We start from the raw sequence: 26,892 nt of genomic DNA, 5'->3' as shown, positions 1-26,892 counted from the left end.
CAGAATTATTAAACTACATCAGAATATCACACAACACTCACAAAAATTTATGAATCATGCATACAAGTTATCCTAAATCAGTTTTGCAAACATTCACCAAGAAGCTCTAAATCCACAAAATATTCAAGGGGTATAAATTCACACTGGTTGTGCTCATATTCACTAATGATAACATTCTCCCCTTCTGCTTGTTGCTGGTAATTTCCATATCACTAAATCAACATAACACAAATCTAAATGTTAAAAAAAATACTATGAAACAAACACCAAAAGCTATCAAAACAAAAGAGAAGATAAATGTTTACAGTATACTATCTTCTTGCAGCTTTGTTTTATTACTGTTTCCTGAAGATGACCCTAGCATCTTTTACTTATTGAACTACATATTCAGAGCCACATTAAATACATGCCTGGCTACATCAAGTACATAGTTAAACTACAGAAACGATTAAAAGCACAGGTAGTACTTCAGCTATCTTTTCATTGCCAGGCTGTATTTTGTACTTTGTGTGTATTGTGGTACTGATCGGTATTTCTGTATTAAGGCATAAAGAAAGCCCTATTTCAGAGGTGACCTATCATATAGCATTTGCATGTGCTAAGTACCAGTTGCCTAAGAGGGAAATATAAAGACACTGGATGAGGTTTTCCAGAAGAAGGACATTCAAAGGTCACTATTCTCACAGATTCCAATATGATCCTCTTAAACCTTACTAAAGGATGTGCAATGTTATAGTTTTGGTGGTAAAGGGGTAATGACAGCAACTACAAAGTAGAGCATAGCTGAGGCATTTTTTATCATTCGAACTGGTCCTTTGAAGTAGTACTAAGAAACATCATGTTAGGGTGTCTGGGTGGCTCAGTAGGTTAAGTGTCCAACTAGTGATTTTGGTTCAGGTCATGATCTCAAGGATCCTAAGATTGAGCCCCGCACCAGGCTCTGTGTTCAGTGGGGAGTCTCCTTGATGATTCTGTCCCTCTGCCCACCCCCGAACTCTCTAATAAATAAATAAATCTTAAAAAAAAAAAAAGAAACATCATGCTGTTAATGCACAGTACCAAGTCAGTAATTTTTAAAAAATTTTTACAAAGTGCATTGCTCTTTTGTGAATATTATACCCTAGTGACCTTTGGGAGGTTACAATTTGTGAAGGATATCTTAGATTTCTAATCATTTGGACTATTTTTTCTCATCAGAATACTTTTCAGAGTTTGATAGCTAGAGATAATCTAGCCCAAAATATTTATCTCAACAGCAACAAAGAAGTAATACAATCCAAATATAAAAGATGGAAAGAAAAATCAACATTATTTTGTTTAAAAGAGTAATAATATGTAGTTTCAAAAAGTAATAATATTATTTAAAGAAAAAAGGTTTACCTCAATGGTTTCTTTGGTGTAAATACCACATTGAAGACCAACTCTATCATTTCAGATTTGATATGGTAAGATTTTTTGATTACATATAAAGCTACGCAGGACCCCAAGATAGACTTCATATCTTCAGATTCAAATTGAATTTCATATTCAAATTCACGTTTCAGAGGCATATCTAAGAAAATCAAGATTAAAATGATTCAACTTAATTAAATATATACAGATTAAAAACCAATTACCTGTCAACACTAATCACGCACAGATACTTAGAGGTTGGGAGAGGGTTTATGTTATTTACCCTTGTATTCCTAATACCTAGTGCATCGCCAGGTATATACTAGTACTTAGTTATGCTTTTGTTAAAAGGTAAATAAATAAATGAATGAATAAAAAAATAAATTCAGAAGACAACTCCCATCATCTTAAATCTTTAAAATTCAGATTTTTGAAACAAGAAATAGCCAGATGGAAATTAATAATCAATATTTACCATAAAATATAAATAAAACGGCACTGTCTATATAATAAATATATTAAAAGTTTTTAGACTGGTAATTTATAAAGAAAGATTTGAATTAAGTTTAAGCAATATTAAAACAGCATCCCAATCTATCTGGGCAGGGTTTTCAAGTTCTGATATATTTTAATAAAAGAGAAGAGTTCTTCATGTTTTATTCTGGGGTTTCAGAGACAATCTAGTTAACCATATTTTCTTAACCAGTAGGTTACCAGAGGAAAGTTACAGCAGGGTTTTGTTGGGTACATGTGAAAAGTATCTTAAATCTGGTACTGGCATGTATAAGAAAAGTACAAACATCTATTATATTAACTCTCCACATACATGTAAGGAGCACAAATGCCAAATTGAGAAGTTTGTTGCATATGGATCATGGAAGAGAGGTCAGGAAACCATAAGCTGACCTGGTCCACAGCTGAGGTAATTTCTAAAGTTTGTCTCTAGTGTATAAAGGTAAACGTGATCCTTGGATGCACAGAACTGAATGCCACCTTTCTTTAAGCAATCCAAACAGAAACAGACCACCTTTAAGACGTAGGTGATTATAATGTATGCTGTAGAACTCTGAAAAATAGCGTGGCTGTAGCAAGGCCTAGTCACATTTAATGATTATCCAGCAAACCTTATTAATGTAAAATTACTGGCTGACCCACACCCTTACTAGGTCCCTTTTTTCCTTTTTCTACATGTAAAAGTATATTTCTGATCTCCTGAATTGCTGATTTTTATCCTGTTGACAAAATCAGCAATTATTGTTCCTATCAATAACCTGTCTTTGCTATAGGAAAATCAATGTGTCTATGTATAATGTGTCTATTTGTTCTGGGAATGAGATATGGAAACGTTCCTTAGGAAGCCATAATCCATACAAAGAAAGAGCATTTGAGAATTTTAGAGTAGTTAATGAGAGATGAAATTTCCATTGCATTCAAATAACATAATATTTTTAAAGCAAATACTGTATGTAGTTGAGCTCTGCATCTGTTTCTACTTAATTACTAAAGCCTTTATGGGAATGCTTGTGTCAGAATGAAGACAAGAAATGAGAAGCTAAATTTATTTTCAGAAGCACTGAATCCCCTGTGGAGAATCTGTCACTATGGATGTTATCATTGTAATCATAAGACGATCCACTGTACAAAATAGAGACATGATTATCAGCTAAGGGATAGGAGGTGAGACAAATAGAAACAACATGAATATATTTTTCAAACTACACATATCCCCCTTGTCTGTAACTGGAATGTATTGATCTGAGCCCACAAAGGAGAGGGAAAGAAGCCTGGACCAAATCACAATAAACTGACATTCTGTATTGTATCTTAAAAGTAATCTGTTAGTCTTCGCATTTTATTTGAAAAGTCATATTACCAAGTGAGAAACATGGCTTTTGTTATGCTTCTACTTTAGAGAGAAACTATGCAGTATTTTTATGTGGATTGGGTGGATAAGAGCTGAGTCAGTGAGGACAGTATAAATTTATTATGTGATTGTCGGATAAAATTAATCTCTCATGACAAACATAACTCTAAGAGAATACCTGCACCTTTCTAAAAAAAAAAAAAGTAAATAAATGTAGTTTCCCATAATACACATTACAATTTCGAAGTTACAAGTCAAAAGTCCTTGGGACTACTGTAACAAATTTTTCAACACTGAGGGAAAATCCTATCGTTTTTCAGCAAAACGATAGTGCCTTAAAAAGGCACTTAAATGCATGAAACTAATAGGATAAAGATATATTTGACTTCAATTGTGTTTTACTGGTATGTAAAAAACTTTCTTTGAAATGACAATTATGGTTTTTGTCCTCATGGAACTGATGACTGAGAGGCAAGAACTGGTAATAAACTACTAATAACATCACTAGTTGTTAATTACTGTGATAACTGTTATTATGGAGAAATAAAAGAGGCATGAGAGCATCTGTCCTGGGAACCTGGCTGCGAAGGTCCTGAGGAGGAAACCAATACACCAAAATTGAAAGGTGATAAAGGTTGCCCAGATGTAGAAATTAAAAAAATGCCTCCTAGGCATCATCAGAGCAGCGTGGGGGAGTTTTCCAAGGGGGGAAACCACCTTAGCCCATTTGAGAAAGAGCTTATGTGGATGAAGCAGAGGAAGAGGCAAGAATTTGTCAAAAGATGAAGTTGGCAAAGTAGGCAAGACTATACAGGGTATGGTAAGGAAATGGGACTTCTAAGAATAATAGGAGGCCACTGAATGTTTTAAGTATGTCCGTAATGTGCTCTTTTAATGGCACATTGAGCAAAACGGGCTGAGAAGAGAACTGAAGGAAGTTTCCACAGTAGTTCAGGCCAGGTGGTGGCTTGCACAAGGGTGAGAGGAAGATGCAGAAGACTGAATAATGCCCTGTGTATAAAGCGGGAGATACGTGAGCACTCATGACTGGCAACTAGAGTCACAGGTTTACCACTTCTTGTCCTGTATTCACACCCTTTACGTATATACAAAATATCTAATCAAACCGGTCTCAGAGAATTTCAGAGTATGATGCCTATATTTATCTATATCCATATCTATCTATTCTGTCACAAAGTAAGACTGGTGATAATCATTTGGGTATGGCAGCAGAGTCATTATAGTGAACAGAAGGGGCATGTCTCCCATCCAGAGAGTGTCCCTGCATAATTATCATCCAACCTAATGCCTGTATCATAGTGCCAATAAATCATGCAGTGAGAGCTACGCTGGCCAGTGGTTCATTACTAAGGTGAATTTTCACAGGACAATGACTGAATTGTATTCAACGTGGGAGAACATCAGTCATTTTTTTTTTTTAAGAGGACACTTGACTAAATACGATAAATAATCAGAAAGTATTGAGTTATAACAAATTAATTTACAAAATATACTTTGAAATTATATACTATTATACCATATACATTTTAATCTGTAAGAAATACATGTCAAAGCAAACCCGACAAAAAGATCTCAATTATGGAGAGATGACTATCCAAGAATAACGAACATTGGTATTCATGTTCTTTCCCTAAATTTCTGCAGTTCTCTCTTCACTGAGAGGCATGCACATTTGTTAGAACACCATAATCACCTAAGGAATGAATGGAATGCTGGAGACAAATTTGATACAGATGAAGACAGCAAAGTATTCAAAGAAAACAGAGAAGGCTCGGTAAACTCACTAAAGCTATTTTCTTTGAACAGGTAAAGAAGAATGAACCACTCTTGCTATTTTTTTTATAAAGTTGCCAACCTTAAAAAAATAAAAAAAAATAAAGTTGCAAATCTTACTGAAGGGGCATTTCATTGACATGTTTTTACTTAACTTTCATAAGGTCATTTAACAGACCAGACATTTTGATTAATTTAAAATAACTGCATGTTCCTCTGCTATGACTACAAGTACAGTAAACTACAAAATGAAAAATTAAAGGAAGAAAGTGGCCTCACATCTGATGCTCTTCTTACACATTTTATTTGAAACAAGATAACAAAAAGAAAAGATAAAGGGACTTCTTGCAACATATATATTTGATCGGAACTTTTAGCAATTAGATTAAGTTCCAATTTCAGTCTCTATCCAATATTTTGGCACCATATTTTGTACTTTCTTTTTCATAGAATATTCTTCTGTGTATTAATGAGAAAACCCGCTGAATGACATTGAGAGGACCATGTTTCCATTATAAAACATCATCTGTCAGTGACTGAAGATGGGCACTCTAATACATCATTGTCACAAAATACCCAACTAGAGCTTTAAATGACAATAATGGTAAGGACTAACACTTACGGAATACATACTGAGAACCATATGCTTTCTAAGGATTCCAGTCATTTACATATTTAATCCTCAGAAATAGCCTATGAAGTAGATACTATTATTTTTTCCATGTTACAGTTGAAGAAACTAAGTTTACAGAGAGGTGAAGTGATTTTCTCAAGGCCCTAAAGAGATTAAATGGAAGAACCCTAGACGTCTGGCTTTATACTTCACAATCTAGGATATGAGGCCGGTCATGTGGCACAACTGCTGAGAAGATACCATTAGCAGTAGCCTCTGGACATCTGCAGGACATAACTGGCATGATGAAGTTTGGTGGCCCTCAGGGCAGAGCCCTTGGTCACTAAAACTTTTAGATCCTGGTCAGAAGAAGAGGAGCCAACAAAAGAAATGGAGGACAGACAACCAATGAGAGAATAAATAATAAGACTAGTCATGAAAACTAAGATCAGGAAGTCCTTCAACTGGGTCAAATGGTAAATGCTGCTGACAGGCTGAGTGAACTCAGGACACAAATCTGACCATAGGACTAGGCGTACTGGTTAAGGGTGACCATCTTGCCAAGGGCAGTCTCATTAGAACAGTTTAGGACAGAAGCCTTAACAGAGTGATTTGAGCAAAGAAAGTAAAATGAACAAAAGCAGAGGAAAGGATCAAATCTGGAGGCCAAGATAGGATCATGGAAGGACCAATGACAGGTTTTTCAGGAACCGTTTGTGATTAGAGACCAAACAGGGCAGGAGAATTTACATATGACATGCAAACAACATACAGCAAGATGACGGAAAAGAGACCAATGTGACACATAAATTAGCAAATCTGACACCCAGAAAAGATAACAGATTAATCAAAGAACAATGGCCTCATGTTATAGAACATTTGGAAAATAAAAGGAAGAGGCATGAATCTGATATGCAGTTAAACAATAAAACCATTCCCAGAGAAAAAGTCTCATAGAGGTAGTCCCTGGACTAATTCCCAGGGAGGAACGAAAAATGCATAGACCAAGAATTATGTACGAAGAATAAATACAATTATGGGGGAGATTATGCCCACAGAGAATAATTTGTAATCTTATAGAAGTGACATTGCAAAATACGGTCTAAATATCCACGTATAATATTACTCCAGTAGGGCAATACCAATTGATTTAAATACTGCAGGTGCATAAATCCGACACATTGGACAGATGTTCTTTCAATTCCTTAACAACAGCCTCTGTGTCTTATTAATTTTGGCATCTCTGGGGCTCAGCAAAGTATCTGGCCGCAAAGATGCTCTCAAGATTGTTGTTGAATGAAAAAAATATGAAGGTGATCAATCCTGGTTAAGTCAACAGTGTGTGTGAGGAATCAGGGTGGAAGGAGACCAGAGAGGTCCTAGCATTTTCATTTAACGAAGCTTGGTAAGGTTTTTTGGACGCTTAGGGAAAGATGATGAAGATAAAAGGAGATTGATAGGGAGTGTTGGGGATTCTGATCTCCTACTTACTGTGTTTACATAGAAGGGTCTATTCACTCACAAGAGAGGAAAAGTATAGGAGGAAAAAAAAAATCTCAGCATCAATCTGCCTCCCCCATCATGGCTTGCCATGGGTGGGGGGTGGGTAGCAACATATCTGATCAGTGAATATGGGTGAAGGAATGGAATGTGAGCAGATGAGCAGACCTTTTTCTTTCCTAATGTCTTGAATCCAGAATATGTACTTTCTCCTCCTACTTCATGTGTAGGTTGTTTGCTCCTGACAGGAGTCTACAACTGGCTAGTCTGGGATGAATGCACTTCATTTTGGCGAAAGGTATTAATAAACCCCAACGAGTCCATAGTGCCAAGTCACTTTTCAGTTCACCTTTATAATCAATAGAGGTAACCTTTTGATCTCCATCTGCCTTATTTCTAATCTACTTCTCTTTTGGTTATAAACCTGGATGAGGGAATATAAGGGTTTAATGAGTGATCATACCTAAAACCCCATCATAGTCCAAGACAGTTTTTTAATTTCCACCATAATGGATTTAAGGGACCATAGGAAGGAAAAACTGGCGTGACCAACATGATTCTTTTGAACGCTTGCCTTTGCATATACTGAAGACTAAAATAGTATTCAGACTTTGTGGTCAGACCTGTCCTTACAGAAATAGGTGAGAAGGGAAAGGCAAGCAGGTAGACTTACAGAGTGTAGGCAAGTTGGTTATATCTTTCGAATACGTGTACGGAAAGGAATCAAGTTATTACCAGAAGCCTTTAAGAAACCCAGACAAAGGAGAGGTTGATGGATTTATCAAATATTCAGGTACCATAAAGACAGAGAAAAACATTAAGTTTGGGAGGGGACTGAGCAAATCTACTTCTATATAGGACATGCTTCAGAACAGAAACATTCACAAATTAAAATGTCTTTAGCCAGAAAATAGATAAACTTCTTGAGCCTGGTAGTATTGAGCACAGAAAAAGCTATTTTAGAGGGACTCATTGGAAGAGATAAGCCTGCAATCCTTCCAAATTGTTATTTTCAGCACTAAGTATTATTTCTCATCATGAAAAGTAATGAAGCAGTGAAATACGAGCCATACCAAAAGGTGTATTTTCAAGAGCCATTTTCTTAACATGCCTTTCAAACCTCCCGAAATTGACAGATTCCTTATAGACCCTGCTTATATAGAAGGAAGTGGGCTTTTTTCCAGTAATGACATTTAATCAATTTCTATTATCAGAATTATAATTTCTTTAGCTTGCAACCTAACAAAGGTATAAGTAATTTAATGTAGCAAGAACATATTAAAATGGTTCCTGCATATGAACAATTTTTTGCCTTCCGTTACAATGTCACAGAAATATCAACGTTTTGCCTTCAACAGGATAGATTTCAAATAGAAATCAAGGTTTGAACACTCAGTTATTAAAACCCACTTAAGCACAGCAGGATGACACACAAAACAACTACCTCGCTTCAGAAAGGTACTGGACATTTACTGGGGTACACTTACTATAAGTTGGCTGCTTATTAAAATATGTTCCATTTCAATAAAAAAGTGCTTACATTTATTTATCACTGGAAATTGACAGTTGTGTTAACACATTTGAACTCTGAGGTTAATCTACACTGATATTTTTATCTGTGATCTGCATAAACAATCAGAATTCCCTTTAGTATTATCTATTGGTTGAAGAAAAGAAAGTCGGCAGGGTTTCATTTACTTAAAAACTGTAATTCCTACGTTTCTCTAATGCTAATACATGATTCATTAAAGCAAAATCTGTATTAAACTTATAATAACATTTCTGAGATAAATGGAAATGGTTTCCATCAGTCTGATTTCATTATGAACAGGCATTCTTTAAAATAAAGAGTAATTGAACAGACTTGCAATAGAAAATTCCCCTCCTCATATAAGTTTTCATTTTTTATAAATTTAAGCAGTCTATGATTAAGTTGACATTTCTGCAATTACAAAACTAAAATTTAATCAAAGAGAAAAAATAAATAAATAAATAAATTAACATAATCAAAAATTAAATGTCTCACTGTGCAACTTAATATTTCCTTAATGCACACAGTTCATATTATCAACATCTAGCTAGTCAATAAAAAGACAATAATTAGTGTGAACTATTTTTTTTGTAATTCCAAAGATTTTATTCCAAAGATTATTAAGTATATTGGGTACATCTAACATAGGTATTCATTTCGTAATTCCATCTTCAGTTTTTAAAATATTCTTCCAAATCATATAAGGAGAGCATGTGGGGGAGATTGTTCATGACAATGACATAGGTATTCATTTCGTAATTCCATCTTCAGTTTTTAAAATATTCTTCCAAATCATATAAGGAGAGCATGTGGGGGAGATTGTTCTGACATTCTTGAAATTCATTTAAGAAATATTATTTCCAGATCCTCTTCTGTATTTACTGTCAGAATGCTTGGTTGCAAAACAAAATCCTAGTTTGAATGATCTATTTTGGAAGACACCAAGGGGTGTCCGGAAAAGTGAAAGAGGGTTGACTGATCATGACTGAGCCATTTGTATAAGTTGATGAGTAGGCAGAGAAAGTGGGCCGGAGAAGAGACAAAAGCAGGCATGCAGAGAAAAGCAAGCAAAAAAAATACTCCAGCTTTACATATTACAGCTTCAACAAATGAAGATAAACAGTGGGGGATTTGACATGCTGCCCAGAAAGTGACTGAAACTCTATCCTAAACAGTGGGGACATAAGTTTCAGGGTAGGAGAGATATGGGGGGTATGAGTTTCCAGGTCCAGAAAAATACTTAATGTGTAATAAGTTTTTATCAAGTACTTTTGGATGGATTGACCATAGATAGATTTTATCAGTTCACAGTAAATAAAATATGGCAGAGACTGCTCATTGTCTTCCCAATATTTATTTTTTCCTTTCTTCTTTTTTAGTAATAGAAAGTCCCCAAATTTTATCTAGGCCTGGGATAAAGAGATTACATTTCCCAGCCTCAACTGCTGCTAGACGTGTCCATATAACTGAGTTCCGACCAATGAGATGCAAGTAGAAATGATGCGTGCATCTTCAGGTTCTGGCTTTAAAGGGAACCCACTTGCTCTCCACTGCAGATGGGACTGCACCAACTGACATGCAGATGAAGACAACACAGGGGTTGGGGGAACAACAAGAGAAAAGGAACCTGGGTCCCCGGATGATCTCAAGGGACACAGGCACCACACTCCCTGGACCGCCTACAAGTCCAGGCTTTCATGTGAAAGAGAAATGAAGGACGCCTGGGTGGCTCAGTTGGTTAAGCATCTGCCTTTGGCTCAGGTCATGATCTCAGGGTCCTGGGATGAGCTCCACCTTACCTCCCTGCTCAGCGGGGAGCCTGCCCCTCCCCCACGCATGGGTGTGTGCGCCGCGCTCTCTCTACTAAATAAAATCTTAAAAAAAAAAAAAAAAAGAAAAGAAAAGAAAAAATAAGAAATAAGCCTGTCTTGTTTGTCATTGTTATTTGGTCTTGGTTAAAATAGCTGGTTAAATTCCTAGCATGTTTCCACCCCTCAGGTATGGCTGGAAGCATAAGACGGTATATATCAAATTTATTAAGTTGTAACAACCATCTACGTAGGACTGACTTGAGTTGAGGGTGGCTATGCATATCACTTCAGAAATTTCTGGAATTGTTTAAAACGAGCACTTATTTAATAGAAATAGTCAATATTATAAAAAATTAAAAACTATTTTACTCTTTTTTTTTTTAAAGATTTTATTTATTTATTTGACAGAGATAGAGACAGCCAGCAAGAGATGGAACACAAGCAAGGGGAATGGGAGAGGAAGAAGCAGGCTCATAGCGGAGGAGCCTGATGTGGGGCTCGATTCCATAATGCCGGGATCACGCCCTAAGCTGAAGGCAGACGCTTAACCGCTGTGCCACCCAGACGCCCCAAAAACTATTTTACTCTTATATACCCTTTCTATACTCATATATTTGGTCTCTCTTCAGTTATATCTCATTTATATTCTTTTATCACTGAATTAATGAAATCAGACAAAAGATAACAATACTAAGATCAAAGTAAAAAACTACAGATACGAATGAGAAAACTAGGGAAGATATTTTGTTTCTGCAGGAATTTCATACTTATTTTTGTTGTCAATTTGTTTTTTAAATAATACATAAACATTGATTCTCCCCCTTGATTTTAATAAAATACTACCATAGGAAATTTCCCTTTCAATGTGAAATAGAAGCATTCTACCTCAGTTCATCTGGAAGACAGCTGAAAAATAAACCTTGCATCACTGGGATTTGATTTTGCCAGATCTTCATATTAACTTGTTGAAGTTTTCTTTAAGACTTAAAATGCCAGGGGGATTATTATACAAAATTTATTTGGGGATGGCATCTAATTTATGTCAACTTTTTGATTTCTTTAAATAAGGAACATTTTATTCAAGGTTGTGTTTCTGAATTTAAAGCTGCAAGACATGGTTTCAATCATATTCCTTAAATCAGAAAGAGAGTAAAGGAAGAGATTAAAAGTGAAGGAACACGGAAATTAGTTATTACAGCTTTTTTTCTTGTCACTGATGACAGAATTCATAATCTATTCTTATAACTCCATTAACAACTATAATTATTTTCCTTTTGGAAATAACCACTACGTGAGGAGAACAAACACCACTGAACACTTGCTGAGCACTATTTTAAAGATATATTGTAACTGAAACAAATTGGGTGTGGATTTTCGTGTAACTGAAGAATCAGCAACCTGCAATTCAAGGAAATTGACTTTTTATTTATTATCATTTTTTATATCCATGACTATGGTTCTCTTACCATCAGTATCTTCGGAAGAATTAAATGAATGTTTTTTTGGAATCACTACAAAATCTGTCGCATCTAAGATAGGATTTCCTCCCAAAAAAGCACCAGTCAGCGTGACTTCCACCTGCTGTTCTATGCGTTTCCTGGACTGACATTTTATGACAACTACAGGAGAGAAATATTTCCAGTTGAGATGGAAGAAAATGAATTATGTCATGAAAAATATCTTTTCGCATACTTTGACTTATTGCATCTGGCATTAACACACACACACACTCATGTAATATCTATATACATTGACATTTTGGAAGCAAATAAGAATATTAAATAGTATATAAAAATAGCATGACAGAGATTAACCTGGAAGATATACACTAGATTACAGAACATTATATTAGGAAGTAAAATTTGATTCAGGAACTGACCTAGTCTTATCAATAATTCAACTGGTGGTCAGGAACACGTGAATTTTTCAGCTATCTGTATATTCATTGTAGCAAATACCAAACTCTACTTACATAGTAATACTACAGCAAATGCCTTCAAATAATTTTAAAAAATAAGTTCTGTAGCATTTATTTTGTAATAACACTTCAAAAATATTTCCTGTTCTTTATTCACATGCACCTTAAAATTCATATTTAAATTATGTCAGTAAAATATTTTGATTTTCTTCTATGAACTGCTTTTAAATTCATAAAATACACTAACAGTTAAAAAGAAAAATGTAATGAATTATTTAAAATTAATGTTAAAATGTGATTATAATATTAATTTAATATACAGCATTAAAACTTTATATATATATTTTAAAGATTTATTTATTTGAGACAGAGAGAGAAAAAGAGACAGAGAGCACAAATGGGGTGAGGATCAGAGGGAGAGAATCTTCAAGCAGACCCCCAGCTGAGCGGGGAGCCCGGGAGCCTGATGCAGGGCTCCATCCCATGACTCATGAGATCATGCCCTGAGCTGAAACTAAGAATTGGATGCTCAACCGACTGAGCCACCCAGGCGCCCCTGAATCCTTATATATTTTTATATATATATATTAAATTTCAATGTTTTCTTACATTAAGTACAGGAGAAGTTGTCAGTGATCTTGTGAGAAACCAAAATAGTGTTTCTATGTACAACTATTAATTATACAAAGGAGCATTAAGGCATTCCTTTGGCATTAGCTCTATAATATCATGGGGCAAGTACACTAGAGTGCATATAAATAAATATATTATTTCTCAAAAATACATTAGATGCTTGGAGAACCTGGGTGGCTCAGTTGGTTAAGCGTCTGACTCTTGATTTTGGCTCAGGTCATGATCTCTGGGTTGTGAGACTGAGACCCATGTCAGGCTCCACACTTAGTAGGGAGTCTACTTGATATTCTCTCTTTCCTTCTCCCTCTGCTTCTCCTCACCTCCAATAAATAAATTAATAAACCTTTAGAAAAGATTATATATATATATATGTTAGATGCTATATTTTTATCAATCAGATGCACGTAAATCATAAATTTACTATAGGGGATAAAAGGGAATCATAATATAAAAAAGCTTTTAAAGTGTATTACACTATACTGTTGTAGCATCAATAATAATACATTCATCTAAACTGCACAACTGGGTAATGTCCTCAGATTTATGTTTTTTCACAATACACGCCATGTTTATAAATATCTAACATAAATTTATTTTTAATTCTAAAACTTACAGGTTGATATTGAACATATTGAACTTAGAATAAGTAGAGAAATATAAGATGTAAATTAAGAAGGTTGAAATGATTGAGGAAAACATACAGGCTTCTCTGGTTTTAATTAGCTTCAATCTTAAAGCATTAAATCGGAAATTAGTGTGATCAAAGTTACAATTAGTATCATGTCACCAGTCTTGTCCTCTAAGTCCTTTGGAAATCAGTGCCCTGGCAATGCACGGATTACTCAATCACAATGGATTCACGCTCCATTGTCTTCACACTGTGACAGCAGTAGAGTCCTTTTCCAATTATCTGCCCCAACGAATAGGAGCATATAGGAACACACACAAAGAAAAGGTGGCTCACAGAACGACAAGTACCCCGGGTTCAAGAATGACCTGAGTGACAGACAGAAAAGCAGAAGAGAAACAGTAAGCATCGATGGTGATGCAGCCGAGCAGGGAAAGCAATAGGTTCTCTCTGCTGTGTTCATAAGAACGAAGGATGGACTGTACGGAAAGTAAGCAATGTGTATTTATATAATTGTACTCATTGTTTTCTCAAGGGCATCTGTAGACGAAAATAATTACTAGAGCAGGCTTTAGACTTCTGCTACAATGATTTAATAACTAGTACACAATCTGTTTCAGAGCACTGATGGTACTGCTGGCTTGTGCTAAAGCAACACAGGGTATTTATAGAACTCACACTTCATTTAAAAATCGAGTAATTACCAAAAGAAGTGACTTGATGGAAAATGCCTTTTATGTTTCTGCAGCATGTTGAACTTTCTTTGAAGAAAATGGTGCAAGAAATTTATGCTTTTATGTTTTCATAGGCTTTGTTTCAGACTAAAAAAAAATCTGCTTTAAACCTTTGGGAAAAACAAAACTGTGTCTGCAGTCAACAGGAGCAATGTTGTTATTAGTATTTCAACAGAAGAATGTCTAGGGTTTATTACATCACTTTGATCAGATGACTGTATTATAAATTTTGGACCGTTCAGCACTATGGAAAGTATACAAACAATTATCTTCCAAAAGGAAATTAAAGAAACATTTTGGCATGTTTGTGAAGCATTCCAGAAGATAATTTAGTATATTTGAAACATTTATGTGTTGATAATTTTTTAACTTAAGAGCAAAAATACTTCAAGTAAAACAAATGACATTTACTGTCAAAGGTAGTGCTAGATATGTGGATTTTAAAATTAAACGACTTAAGGCAATATGTAACCTTGGCCTTCAGTGTATCTGGGGAAATGCTGTTATCCACAAGCAAAACTTATTATTTTCTCTTCTTTTGAAGTGTGGTGACATAATATATGCCAGTACAGGACTAACTCTGTTTCACTACCAAAAATTGGTACTGGAAGGAGAAGAAAAATTCAAAATTTCAAGACTTCTTTCAGGTCATCTGTGTTGCTCAAGAGAGTGGCTCCAAAAGAGAGATCTCTTTGCAGGGCTGAGCAATTCAGCGTTCCTTAGTTATGAAGAACCATGTGCAAGGCCTGGTAAAAGGTTGCTTTATGAATATCCAAGAGGAATTGCATTTCTTAGGCTTACTCTGGGAAGAAATTGGGAAAATCAAGGAATATAGAAGAAGTGAGAAGAGTATTGGGGAAGGAGAACACACAGAAACTTGAGAGAAGTTCGGAGTAGGGGAAACAAAAAGAGGGGTCGGTGAGAAAAAGAAAGGCATTTTAAGAGTAGGGATTTTATGTTGTGTGTATGGTAGCGAAATAAACCTCCTTGAAAACTTCAGTACATTCTGACTGGTTTTTGGAGGACATCATGTAAGTTTAGTGTCTGGGACAACAGAGAATAGAGGGATCAGTGTCCCCATAGGATAGTTCTTGGATGAGACTTACACAGAAGCTGGAATCTGGCAAGTAAGTGTGACCCAACAACCAAAGTACCTGGGAATCTTATAGGCCTAGAGCAGGGCTCCAAGGGCCTCACAGAATGCGGGATAAAGGGGCCTGAAGTTATGTTATTTCTATCTTAGCTGATTTCGAGGTTTCACCAACAGGAAGAACAGGAAATGGTGTGGTTTGGTGGAAAGATCATTGGACTTACAATTAGGAGACCAGATTCAGTCCTGGCGCTCCTACCAGTAGGACTGTTCACTTCACCACTTACTTTCTCTGGACCTTAGTTCTCTTGCTTGTACAAGAAAAAATGGGATTAAAGGAGCCTCTAAAATCACTCAGAATCTTGGTGTTCTCTGACTCTAAAATATACGTACCTTGAGGGAATTTAGGATGTACTACCTGTGGAAGTCCAAGAATAGGGTATATCCAGTGTATTGCTTGGATTTCTCCACTTTCTATTCCCATAGTTCTAATGAGAAATTAAATTAGGAAGAGTGAACAAAAACAGGAACGCTTTCAATTTTAGCATAGAAGAGAATATTTGTTATTAACTTAATGGTATTTTAGCAAAGCTCATGAATTTAAACTTCGGTAGAGAGAAACTATGACATACAAAACATTTTCTGCAAATGTTTTGCAGAAACTTTCAAAGCAAACCCTAGGAAATTATCACAATGAAAAATGTAACACAATGATTGTGAGATGTAAGTTAAAAATGAAGAACTTTTCCCTGCTTTTTAAAGTTGGTATTGGTATTTATTCATGAGACTAAAACATGATTAATCAGATGTTATACAGTTCCTACGGGTTATATTCTAAATTGGACAGGCAAAACACAAAATAATACCATTAAGTACAGGACTTCAGAAAGTGACAAAGACTTTACTTTTGGGGGTTATTGGTTAAAAGAAAGAGGGCATTAGTCAAAATATTCTAAGTCCATCATACACCATCAAGACAACAGCAATAGTACAAAATGGTTCTGGTCATTGTTGAAAATGGGCTTCTCTTGTTAAAAATGAAATCTAAGACACAGCAGCAGGACCAGCTTCATGAGCACGTGACTTGTGCAACAAACAGCACAAGGACCGCACACCTAGAATTGTTCCATGCCTGTTTAATACACCACTGTAACTGTCTTGAAATTCTCAACCAGTTTGGAAGGAGGGCCCCCTCATTTTCATTTTACATTGGGACCCACAAATACATAGGCAGTCTTGACTGTCGGAATGGTGAACATCGAGGCAGAATGGACACTAATGGGCTCACAGAAAAGAATTGTTTTAAATGTGGAGAAGAAATATCCACACGTAGGACAAAGTAAGAATTTCTTTTTAATTAAGGCTTCTAGATCATTATTTAATGAAACTATAAAGGCAGAGAAGACATATACATTTTGTACCATTATTGGAGTTTGCTTGAATTTCAGTGAAGCAAAGAGGGCACAAGCAATCTGCATCCTAGTAGTGACACAGGAAATGGCAGTAGCCATGGCGACATTTCCTCAGGGTGTCATACCCACCTGGCACAGGGCCATCCCTTGGTGAATGCCAGCATCACCAGTCTTAGACTCCGCCAAGACAAGCTGCTTCAGGTTGTTCCCTAGAGATTTATTATTTGTTGTCTCAGCAGTAACTATTTTCCCAGTCCAAAAGAGTCCCTTTGCCTGTCTGTGATTCTGATTCACTAACATGATACTTAAGGGTGACTTGTTCATCACTCTGAACCTCAAATCCCTCTGAATGTCAAATGATATATACCCATATAACAAATGTATTTTCCTCTTCTGAACATATAAATCTCAATACTTCAGAGAATATAAAATCATGAACTTTTACATTGCATAACATAGAAAAGAAAGTGATCGTGTCAGCACCAGGCAAAATAAAATCATTTTCATTCAGTGTCCTTATTTAAAAGTTACCTTTTCATCTCTGTGCTCAATTCATCAAAATTGTCAATAGGCCAACTTTCTCTATTTGCCCTCATCATTTCAACAATGACCATTGTTCTGTGTAATTTCATAACGTTGGGCATAAATAACACCGGGATATCTATATTCCCTTTAGGAGGCAATGTGATTCCTGTAAAAAACACAGAAATAATTTTTAATGTGGTAACCATTTCCAGAATATAATTTTAACAGCCAAAAATAATCTCTTAGTTTCTTTCCTTACTATCAATTTTTCAAAATCACTCCTGAGCAAGAAAATGCTTTATGCTAAATTATAAGTGCACTTCACTGGCTTCACTAATTTTCCTCAAATGCCATCAGCCCTATTAAAAAACACATTTTATCCTGAGGCAAGAAGCTTCTCCTGAGGAGGCTGGAAGGGATGAGGAAATGTTGTAAGTGATAGCTTGGGTTTCCCAGAGTGATAAAAAAACCATAAAACCCATGAGTCTTTCCAAGTCTTACTACATTTTAAAAAAGATTTTATTTATTTATTTGAGAGAGAGAGAGAGAGAACGCGTGCGTGCGCACATGAGATGGGGGGAGGGGCAGAGGGAGAGAGAAAAGCAAACTCCCCGCTAAGCAGGGAGCCCTAGGTCAAGCTGGAAGGCAGATGCTTAAACAACTGAGCCACCCAGGTGCCCCCCCCCAAGTCTTACTACATTTTGCAAAAGCCAAAGTACAGCTATTTTTGACCCTTTTATTACTTTGTGTATTTTTTTTTCTAGACCATAACAGCTCCAGGTTTCTGCTTAGAGTACTAAAATTGTTACCAGTAAACTGTTCATTTATTTAATTGGTCCATAAGGGAAGCCAAAGCTCATTTGTGAAAGAAAGGGGGATCGACTCCAGGTTGTAAAAACAGAAGACGGAAAAACTGACAGCATTTTTCTTGTGTTCTAATAAAATTCAAATTTCTCAACCTTTACATAAGAATTACGTGCAAAACTTGTTAAGACAGGAGCCTGCTAAGCTCCACCTATAGATTCTGACTTATTCAGTCTGGGCTGGGGCCCCAAAGCTGCATGTTTAAGTAGCTCCTTATGCATTTCAGAAGCAGATGGTCATGCAGCCACACTTTGAAAAACAATGCGTCCTACCTATTGGACAAGTATTGAGAGGTGGGAAGTGTGGCGAGCTTCTGGCTATTTAAAGCAGTGAGGATTTCCGATGGATGGCTGTCTTCCTTTATTTTGAAGAGTAACACTATTTCTTTATAAGAAAAGAAGAGATTGTTGACTGTATTCTGGTTATTTCAATTCTTTGTTATAAAACCAAGGATTTTCAAAGCCATTTTGTTTCAGCTAAGAACACTGTACTGAACTATTAAGAACATCAAGAAAGGAATTAGAAAATGGCACCTCTGCAAAACATCCCAACTGAAAATTCTTATAAACTTTTAAATTTTAAATTTTACTCCTTCATGAAACGAAAATGTTCTGTCTCATTGCATAGTTAATAATAGTTAATAATTAATACGATTACTACTTAATATTTATTGAATACTTGCTATATGTCAAGCTCTGTGCTAAGTATTTTTCACACAATACCTCACTTCATTCTCAGAAAATCACTGCAAGTTACACGCTACTATGTTTCTCATTTTAGAGGTGGAGAAAGTGAGACAATTTGGTTAAAAAACTTGCCAAGGTCCCAGTGAAAGACTGTGTTGCTTACCAAGATATCTAAACAATGTCTGCCACCTTCAACTTTGTCTTCATGAACTCTAGATGTTTAATGTTGCATTCAAATGGATAAAAGCAGCAAGAGGATAGGATAAAGGGTTGGAATAAGAATAAAAAGAGCAAGAGCTGAGTGGAATAAACCATCCACGCATCCCCAAACAAATCAAGTTTAGAAATGATCATTTACCCTTACAAAATTCTGTTATCACTAAAAATAAATTTTAGTATGACGAAAAATAAAACCTAGACATTTAGATGGTGTAAGGAGCCACGACAGGGATACAAAAAGGCAATTGATTGCCAACACCGTGCTTCCTTATAATGTTTGAATTGAAAGTATGCAAAGACAATGCTATGATAAATACACCCATTTAGTTAAAAATCCAGTAGCCTATTTGTGGCTGTAACGTTTTACTGGTCTGTAAGTAGAAAAAGTTCCCTGCTGAAGTGATCATAAGTCTCCTTCACTTTTCTTATATGTTTGAATAGTAAGAATCACTGTGGTACTATTCACTTCCATGAAATCACTTAAATTTAACACTGAAAAGAACTTTGAGAATTTATCAAGTTCATTTTGTGTCTTACAAATGAGTTTTATTTTCTGTGGTTTTCCCATTATCCTGTGCAACACGTTGAGTAGAGACCGGAAAGCTGTCCTCACTTCTACCTTATAAAAAAAATCTACCCATGTTTTCTTCTAATACCTATATGCTTTCGCTTTTATAGTTACTTGATCCATTTGTGATTTATCCATACATATGAAATGAAGAATATATCTAACGTTACTGATTTTCTATATGGGACTAATTATACAAAAGCACTTATTTAAAAATTCATTGACTTGAAATGTTGCTTTCATGGCATGTCCATACATATTTTACTCTTTTTCTGAATTCCCTAGATTTCTTCAGTCTTTCTTTCGCTTCATTTGTACATGCCATGTTGTTGTAATTATGGATGCTTTATTTTCTAGCGGGACTAACTGCCTCCCTCTTCCTCCAGCTCATTTTTTAAAGAGAATTTTTCTATACTTGGAATGAACAGTTAGTTAGCTCCAGGAAATGGATGGAGTGGCAAATAGTACATTTAATAGAATCACCCTACATTTATACTTTGGGGATAACTGACATTTTTGCCTATTCACGATCTATCCAAGAGCAAGCACATGGCCTTTATTTTATATTTCTCAGCTGGGCATTGTATTAGGTGCTTCTAGGTTCTTGGAATAGCTTTTCTGCCAGTTTTCGTTCTCAGTCTTGCTAAAGGCTTATTTCAGTATCTTTGAATGTATTTAGCAGGAAGCTGAGAGAAACCATATCCATTTTTTTCTACCTTCTGACAAGGAAATCCAGCTATTACGATGATTATTATACTCATTACGTTGATAAACATATTCTAAACTCAAAACATTTTCTGAGCTTATCTCTTTCTGTTTTATCCCATTTCCATATGATAACCACACAAACTAACCACACCTATATTTACTTTTTTCTATTACAGTTATCATTCTTCAAGTTCAAAACCCTAATAAGTATCTGCGAGGAGGGGAAATATGCACATTTTATTTTACATAATTAACTTATGGACTTATATCTTTTGAGAGGTAGACATTATTTATAGAAGTTTCAAAACCCTGATAATACTTCATGCTTAGTATCTGAGAAACATTACAAAGTGTGATATTATTGTTTTGCCTTTGAAATCTCCTATGGCCCTGTTGCATTTAGCATTCAAATTTTATTCAGTATATTTTAAAACTGCTCTTTTGATTGCTTTTGATTAAAGGTGTTAGAAATATTTATGAACGGATCTCCCATTTGAAATACAGAAATTGTACAATGCTTTAATAGCTACGAGGTTTCCTGCCTTCTTAGAAGAAAACCTTCTCAAGAGAGTAAAATGAACATAATCCTCATTTTAGTAATGAAAGTATTTCATCCTGGGAGATTCATTTTTAATCACTTTAGTGGTATGACATCACTGCTTCCCACAGCATAATTTCTAATATTTAGCATGGCAGTAGGAATGGCCCATGTCAGGTAATCAAAGAGATACTAAGAAACATATTATCACCCTAAGTCATGCTATTATTTTGGTTATCGTGGTTTATTTTAAATAAGAGTACAAGTTTTAAATTTTAATTTTAAATAAGAGTACAAGATGAATATAACTTGTCAGCAACCATTTTCAAACATGAAATCTATTCCCTTTCTACTTGGATACTTTATATTTTCAAAAACTGATTTAGATCTTTAAATTATGAGTAAAAAAAGGGAACAGAATTGTTAATGTGGTAGTTTGGAGAACAGTCCTTTCATTGGTTCCTGCAGAGATGCTATGGGCTGAATTATGTGTGTCACTGCTCCCTGGCTGCTGTTGATATGATGAAGCCCTGATTTCCTGTATCTCAGAATGTGACTATATTTGGAGTCAGGGCCTTTGCAGAGGCAGTTAAGTTAAAATAAGACTGTTAGGGTGAGCCCTAGTCCAATATGACCGGTGTCCTTAAAAAAAGAGGAAATTCAGATATACAGACATACACCAGGAATGTGCATACCCCAAAGGAAAGACCATGTGAGGACACAATGAGAAGGCAACCATCTACAAGCCAAGGAGAGACACCTCGGAAGAAACCAAACCTCCAATTCCTTGATCTTGGACTTCTAGCTTACAGAACTGTGAGAAAATAAATTTACTTTGTTGAAGCCAGTTTTAATACCCAGTCTAGCATTTAGTAATTGCAGCCCTAGCATACTAATCCATGAAATTATCTTTTCTCATCTTAGAGGCTGAACTATGGGATGCCATTGAATTTGCTTAAAGAAATTCCAATTCCAGACTCTCAAAACATAGGGCAGGGGCGCCTGGGTGGCTCAGTCAGTTACACATTTGCCTTTGGCTCAGGTCATGAACCCAGGGTCCTGGGATAGAGCCCCATATCAGGCTCCTTGCTCAGTGGGGAGCCTGCTTCTCCCTCTTCTCCCAGCCTGTGCACTCTCTTGCTATCTCTGTTTCTCTCCCTGAAATAAATAAATAAAATCTTAAAAAAAAAAATTCCTTAAAAAAAAAAACACAGGGCAGATAAAGAAACTTGACTCTGCTATTTGGCTGCTATGGTCCTGGAAAAGCAAAGGATGAAGCATTCTTCCCTTCCTGTTTGTATCTCGTCAACTGAATGGGGGCATCTAATGACTAACAAAAAGGACATTTCAGGGATTGTGTTTTCTTTGTCGAGGATTACAGACTGTTGCTGCTTTACTCTATCTTTTGAAGAGCTGGCTGATGCTTGAGATTTAACAAAGAAATTATCCAAAGAAGATACCATCAAAGGGACTAGTATAGAGAAAGTAAGCATTAAATGGAAAGTCATATTTACTAAAACAGGTAATTGGGGAAAAGATACAAATCCATGCTTCTTAGGAAAAATTGTTCAGTTTGGGACATATACTTTTAAAAGAAGATTTTGGAGTTATTCAACACAAAAAAGTAGATTGCTTAAGGTAAGTTTTACACCATGAACTAAGCACCTGTAAGTTGAAGTTTTGTGTTTTCTTTTTAAGTCTAAGAATTCATTAGCAAAAGTAAAAACAAAGTAACACTTAAAAAAATATTGGTTTTGGGGGCGCCTGGGTGGCACAGCGGTTAAGCGCCTGCCGTCGGCTCAGGGCGTGATCCCGGCGTTCTGGGATCGAGCCCCACATCAGGCTCCTCTGCTATGAGCCTGCTTCTTCCTCTCCCACTCCCCCTGCTTGTGTTCCCTCTCTCGCTGGCTGTCTCTATCTCTGTCAAATAAATAAATAAAATCTTTAAAAATAAATATTGGTTTTAATGTAAACACTTCATTGCTGGCTCAAAATGAGTGAAAAATCCACTATCAGAGCCTCCTGACCAGATGCACAGTGAAGGAGAGAGTTTTCTGTGATTAAAGGCCATCAAATACACACTGCATAAGACCCGACATTGGTGAGAGAAGAGTTTTGAGCTTCACCTGTTTAGAATAGAAAATCTTAATGTTCCTTCCATAATATTCCATAATATTCTATGATAACATTTTCCCTCATAAATAGAAAAGATAAATAAGATTCAAAAAAATTAATTTCAGGGAATTGATTATTTTCTTGGAAAGTAGCTAATTTTAATTTCAATTAAAATCACCCACAGAAAATTCTAAGATAAAATAATGTCTAGTACTGTAACTAATATACTTTATTGATCAATTACCATGTCCTCCTTGCCCCTGCACCATACTAAGTAGTGTGTGTGCGCGCACGCACGCATGTGCACATGCACGCATACATGCACATATGTGCATGTAAGATCTCTCTTTACTTACAGGAATATTCCATGATATAGTGTAGAGGATGAACTTTAGAAGTTTAAATTTTTGTTCTGTTATTTGCTAGCACTGAGAAAATGATTTAAATTTCTAAGTGAGATTTTCCTCTTATGAAAAAGCTAATATAATGTACATATCAAGGTTTTGCTACTGCAAAGGTACCCAGTTATATCCACATAATCCCATTTTGTACAGTACACACTGATTCTACCCTGTTTTATACTTTCACTTATTCAATCAGAAAATGCTACGTGCCATGCACTATAATAAGCACTGGGGATAAAACAGTGAAAAAAATGTATCCCCTGCTTTCCTGAGTCATGCATTCCAGAATGTGTTAGGGGGTGAGAGTAGGAGTCAAACAATAAATAAAATGTATTTGTATGTATGGTGTAACTAAAACAATAAAGGGTTAGAGAGTCATGTGGATGTTAATATAGGGTGGTCCAGGAAGGCCTCTTTGATAAAGTGTCATTTGCACAGAGCACCGAAGGAAGTTTGAGAAGCTTTGTAGACATCCCTGGCAGGGACTATGGAGATAGCAAGTAGCTGTATGTCCTGGATTTAAGGAGCGGTTGAAGCTGGGGCTATCAACTTAGAAGTTCTTAGAATCTCATGTGTGGCTGAATGAGGAGACCTCATCGGGAATGAGTGTGGCTAGAAATGAAGAGGAGACTGAGCTTTGGGCCTCCAGGAAGTCACGGGGACAGGAACAGGGGAGAAACATGCAAAAGAGAATGAGGAGCACTTACTAGAGAGAAGGAGAATCAAAGGAGAATTAAGTCCTGGAAGCCCGTTGTTTCCAAAACACTGAGAGATCAGCTGTGTCGAGTAAAGCTCATGAGCTGGGCAAGACGAGGACTGCATATAGATGATAAGATCTGGCAGTGTTAGGTAACTGATGAACTTAAAAAGAGTATCTAGATGAATGCGGCATACAGCCAGATTAGTTTAGGTACAAAAGATAATGGTATAAGAAGTGAGGATAGTTAAGTATAGACAACCTTTCACCATGTTTTGCAATAAAGAGTGATCAGACAAATGGGATTGTAGCTGGCAAGGGTAAGGGGTAAAAAGAGACATATCTTTTTAACATCAGGAGCTATTATTATAGCATGTGTATGTTGATAGGAATAATACAGTAAGCATTATTATAGAGAAGACAAAAAGGGAAAACTCCTGCAGAGTTCCATGTAGTTGAGTAGCTGTGGGATTCAGCAAACAAGTAGAGGGATGGACACAAGAGCATAGAGAACTTTTCTGATATAATGGGAGGGAATGCAAGACACAGTGATAAAAATACAATTAGGCTGGTTGGTATAATGGAAGAACCAGACAATTAGACTCTGATTTGACTCTATATTTTCAGTGAAACAGGAAGAATATCAGATGTGAGAAGAGGAAATGCTAGATGTCAGTAGTAGTTACCGAGTTTCAATTCACTGTAGGAAATTTTACTATAAGCAGATTTTACTAAAGGAAAATCACGTCCCACCAAAAGCTCATCATTTAAAATTTATTTATTTCTCTACTTTCCTTTTTCTCCATCTACTCATCTATATATCTATCAACCATTCTACCTGTCTTAAAGGCCTATAATGCCTAAGCAGATACTAGTCTTCTCTCTGTTAGAATATTCACCCATATTTCTGCAACTAAGAAAACTGCATAAAATGGCAAAAAAAGGGGGGGGCTGTGCCTTGGGTTCCATTTTATAAGCCTAGACATTATATAAACTATTGTAGTAAGTTCAATTTCTGCTCTCTGCGTAGAAATAGTCTAGTGGTACAAGTGGGTCTACATTTCAGGTTATAGAGACTTTTCTAAAAGGCAGGCATCCAGACAGCTTTGCACAAGAAAAGCTGTAGCTTTGCGTTCTACAATAAAATCAGTAGCTTCACTGACTAGCTACGAAATCCACCTGCTTTATGTTATAAATCATAATTACAAATCTATGTGATTGGAACCTGTGCTTATTTGTGTGGAAAATTGGTCATCTGACATAATAGGAAGAGAAATTTTATTAAAATGTGAAATTATGCTCAGCTGTGGACATAATTTAATAAACATTCATGACAATTATCTGGAGACCAGGGCATACTTTACGTTAGGCAGCAGCATGCACGGTAAATGTCACCAAACACTGAGCTCTTTTTTTTTTTTTTAAGGATTTTATTTATTTTATTTTTACAGAGAGATTGAGAGAGAGAACAGGAAGAGGGGCAAATGGAAAGGGAGAGAGAATCTCTAGCAGACGCCATGCTGAACGCAGAGGCGGGGCTCAATCCCAAAATGCCGAGATTAATCCCATGACCCTGAGATCATGACCTGGGACAAAATCAAAGCTGGATGCTTAATTGACTGAGCCACCAGTTGCTCCTAAACACTAAACCCTTAAAGATGTTCTCTAATTCATAAATAGCAATATTTAGTTTCAAAAACATATTACTTTTGCAAATAACTTTTTTATTATTGATTGTCAAGTTACATGACATGTTAACTAAAATCAACACGAAACATAGCAATGATCTCTTATAAGGAAAAAAATCAATGTCTCCTTAATAAATGCTAATGCCAGAACTCTGCTTATTTAGCTCTGATTATTAGCAATCATATAAACATAAATGACACATAGTATATCCTTTAAGCAATAGATACTGCAGATACCAGTGTATATCTTTATTTTTAGATTATTCTCCTATAATATGATATCACCCATATACAATACAAAAATATTTGAAATAATTATAAAGATGCAGTTTTAAGAAATGAAAGAGAGATCCCATGTACCCTTTACCTAGTCATCTCCCATGGTAACATCCTGTAAAGCTATAAAACAATATAAAACCCAGAATATTTAGGGATATCTGAGTGGCTCAGTTGGTTAAGGATCCAACTCTTGATTTCAGCTCAGGTCATGATCTCAGGGCCATGGGATTGAGCCCCATGTTGGGTTCATCAGGGAGTCTGCTTGAGATTCTCTCCCTCTCCCACTGTCCCTCCCCAATGCATGCTCACTTGAGCTCTCTCTTTCTAAAATAAATAAATAAATCTTTTTTAAAAAGGGGGAAGAGACCCGCAGAATATTTATATTGATATAGTGAAGATATAGAAAAGTTTTATCACCACAAGGATCCCTCTGGTTGACCTTTTATAGACACCCCTACTCCACTCCTTACTCCGTCCCTGAATCCTCACAACCACTAACCTATTCTCCATTTCTGTAAATTTGTCACATCAAGAATGTTAAATAAATGGAATCATATCATAAGTAAATTTTTGAAACTGGCCTTTTCACACAGCATTAAGTCCCTGGACATTTGGTCAAGTTGTGCTTATCAATGCTTCATTCCTTTCTATTGCTGTATTTCGTGCAATGGATGGACCAAT

The 26,892-nt window shown here is 35.9% G+C and overlaps 1 protein-coding gene across 1 annotated transcript in view; it reads right to left on the bottom strand.

The window, feature by feature from the left end:
- The window catches only part of CFAP47 (cilia and flagella associated protein 47), a 484,475-nt gene that overhangs the window by 44,543 nt on the left and 413,040 nt on the right, over positions 1-26,892 (bottom strand). Inside the window, exons 58-61 of the mRNA XM_034649559.1 lie at positions 17,452-17,611; positions 15,902-15,996; positions 11,972-12,124; positions 1,381-1,552 (exon numbers count right to left, since the gene is read on the bottom strand). Of these exons, the coding sequence (XP_034505450.1) occupies positions 1,381-1,552; positions 11,972-12,124; positions 15,902-15,996; positions 17,452-17,611 (580 nt within the window). The remainder of the gene's footprint in view (positions 1-1,380; positions 1,553-11,971; positions 12,125-15,901; positions 15,997-17,451; positions 17,612-26,892) is intronic.

This window comes from Ailuropoda melanoleuca, chromosome X (genome assembly GCF_002007445.2).
Source record: "Ailuropoda melanoleuca isolate Jingjing chromosome X, ASM200744v2, whole genome shotgun sequence".
Classification (NCBI taxonomy): domain Eukaryota; kingdom Metazoa; phylum Chordata; class Mammalia; order Carnivora; family Ursidae; genus Ailuropoda; species Ailuropoda melanoleuca.
The sequence above is the reverse complement of the archived record's forward strand: the minus strand, read 5'-3'. Positions and strand labels throughout refer to the sequence as shown.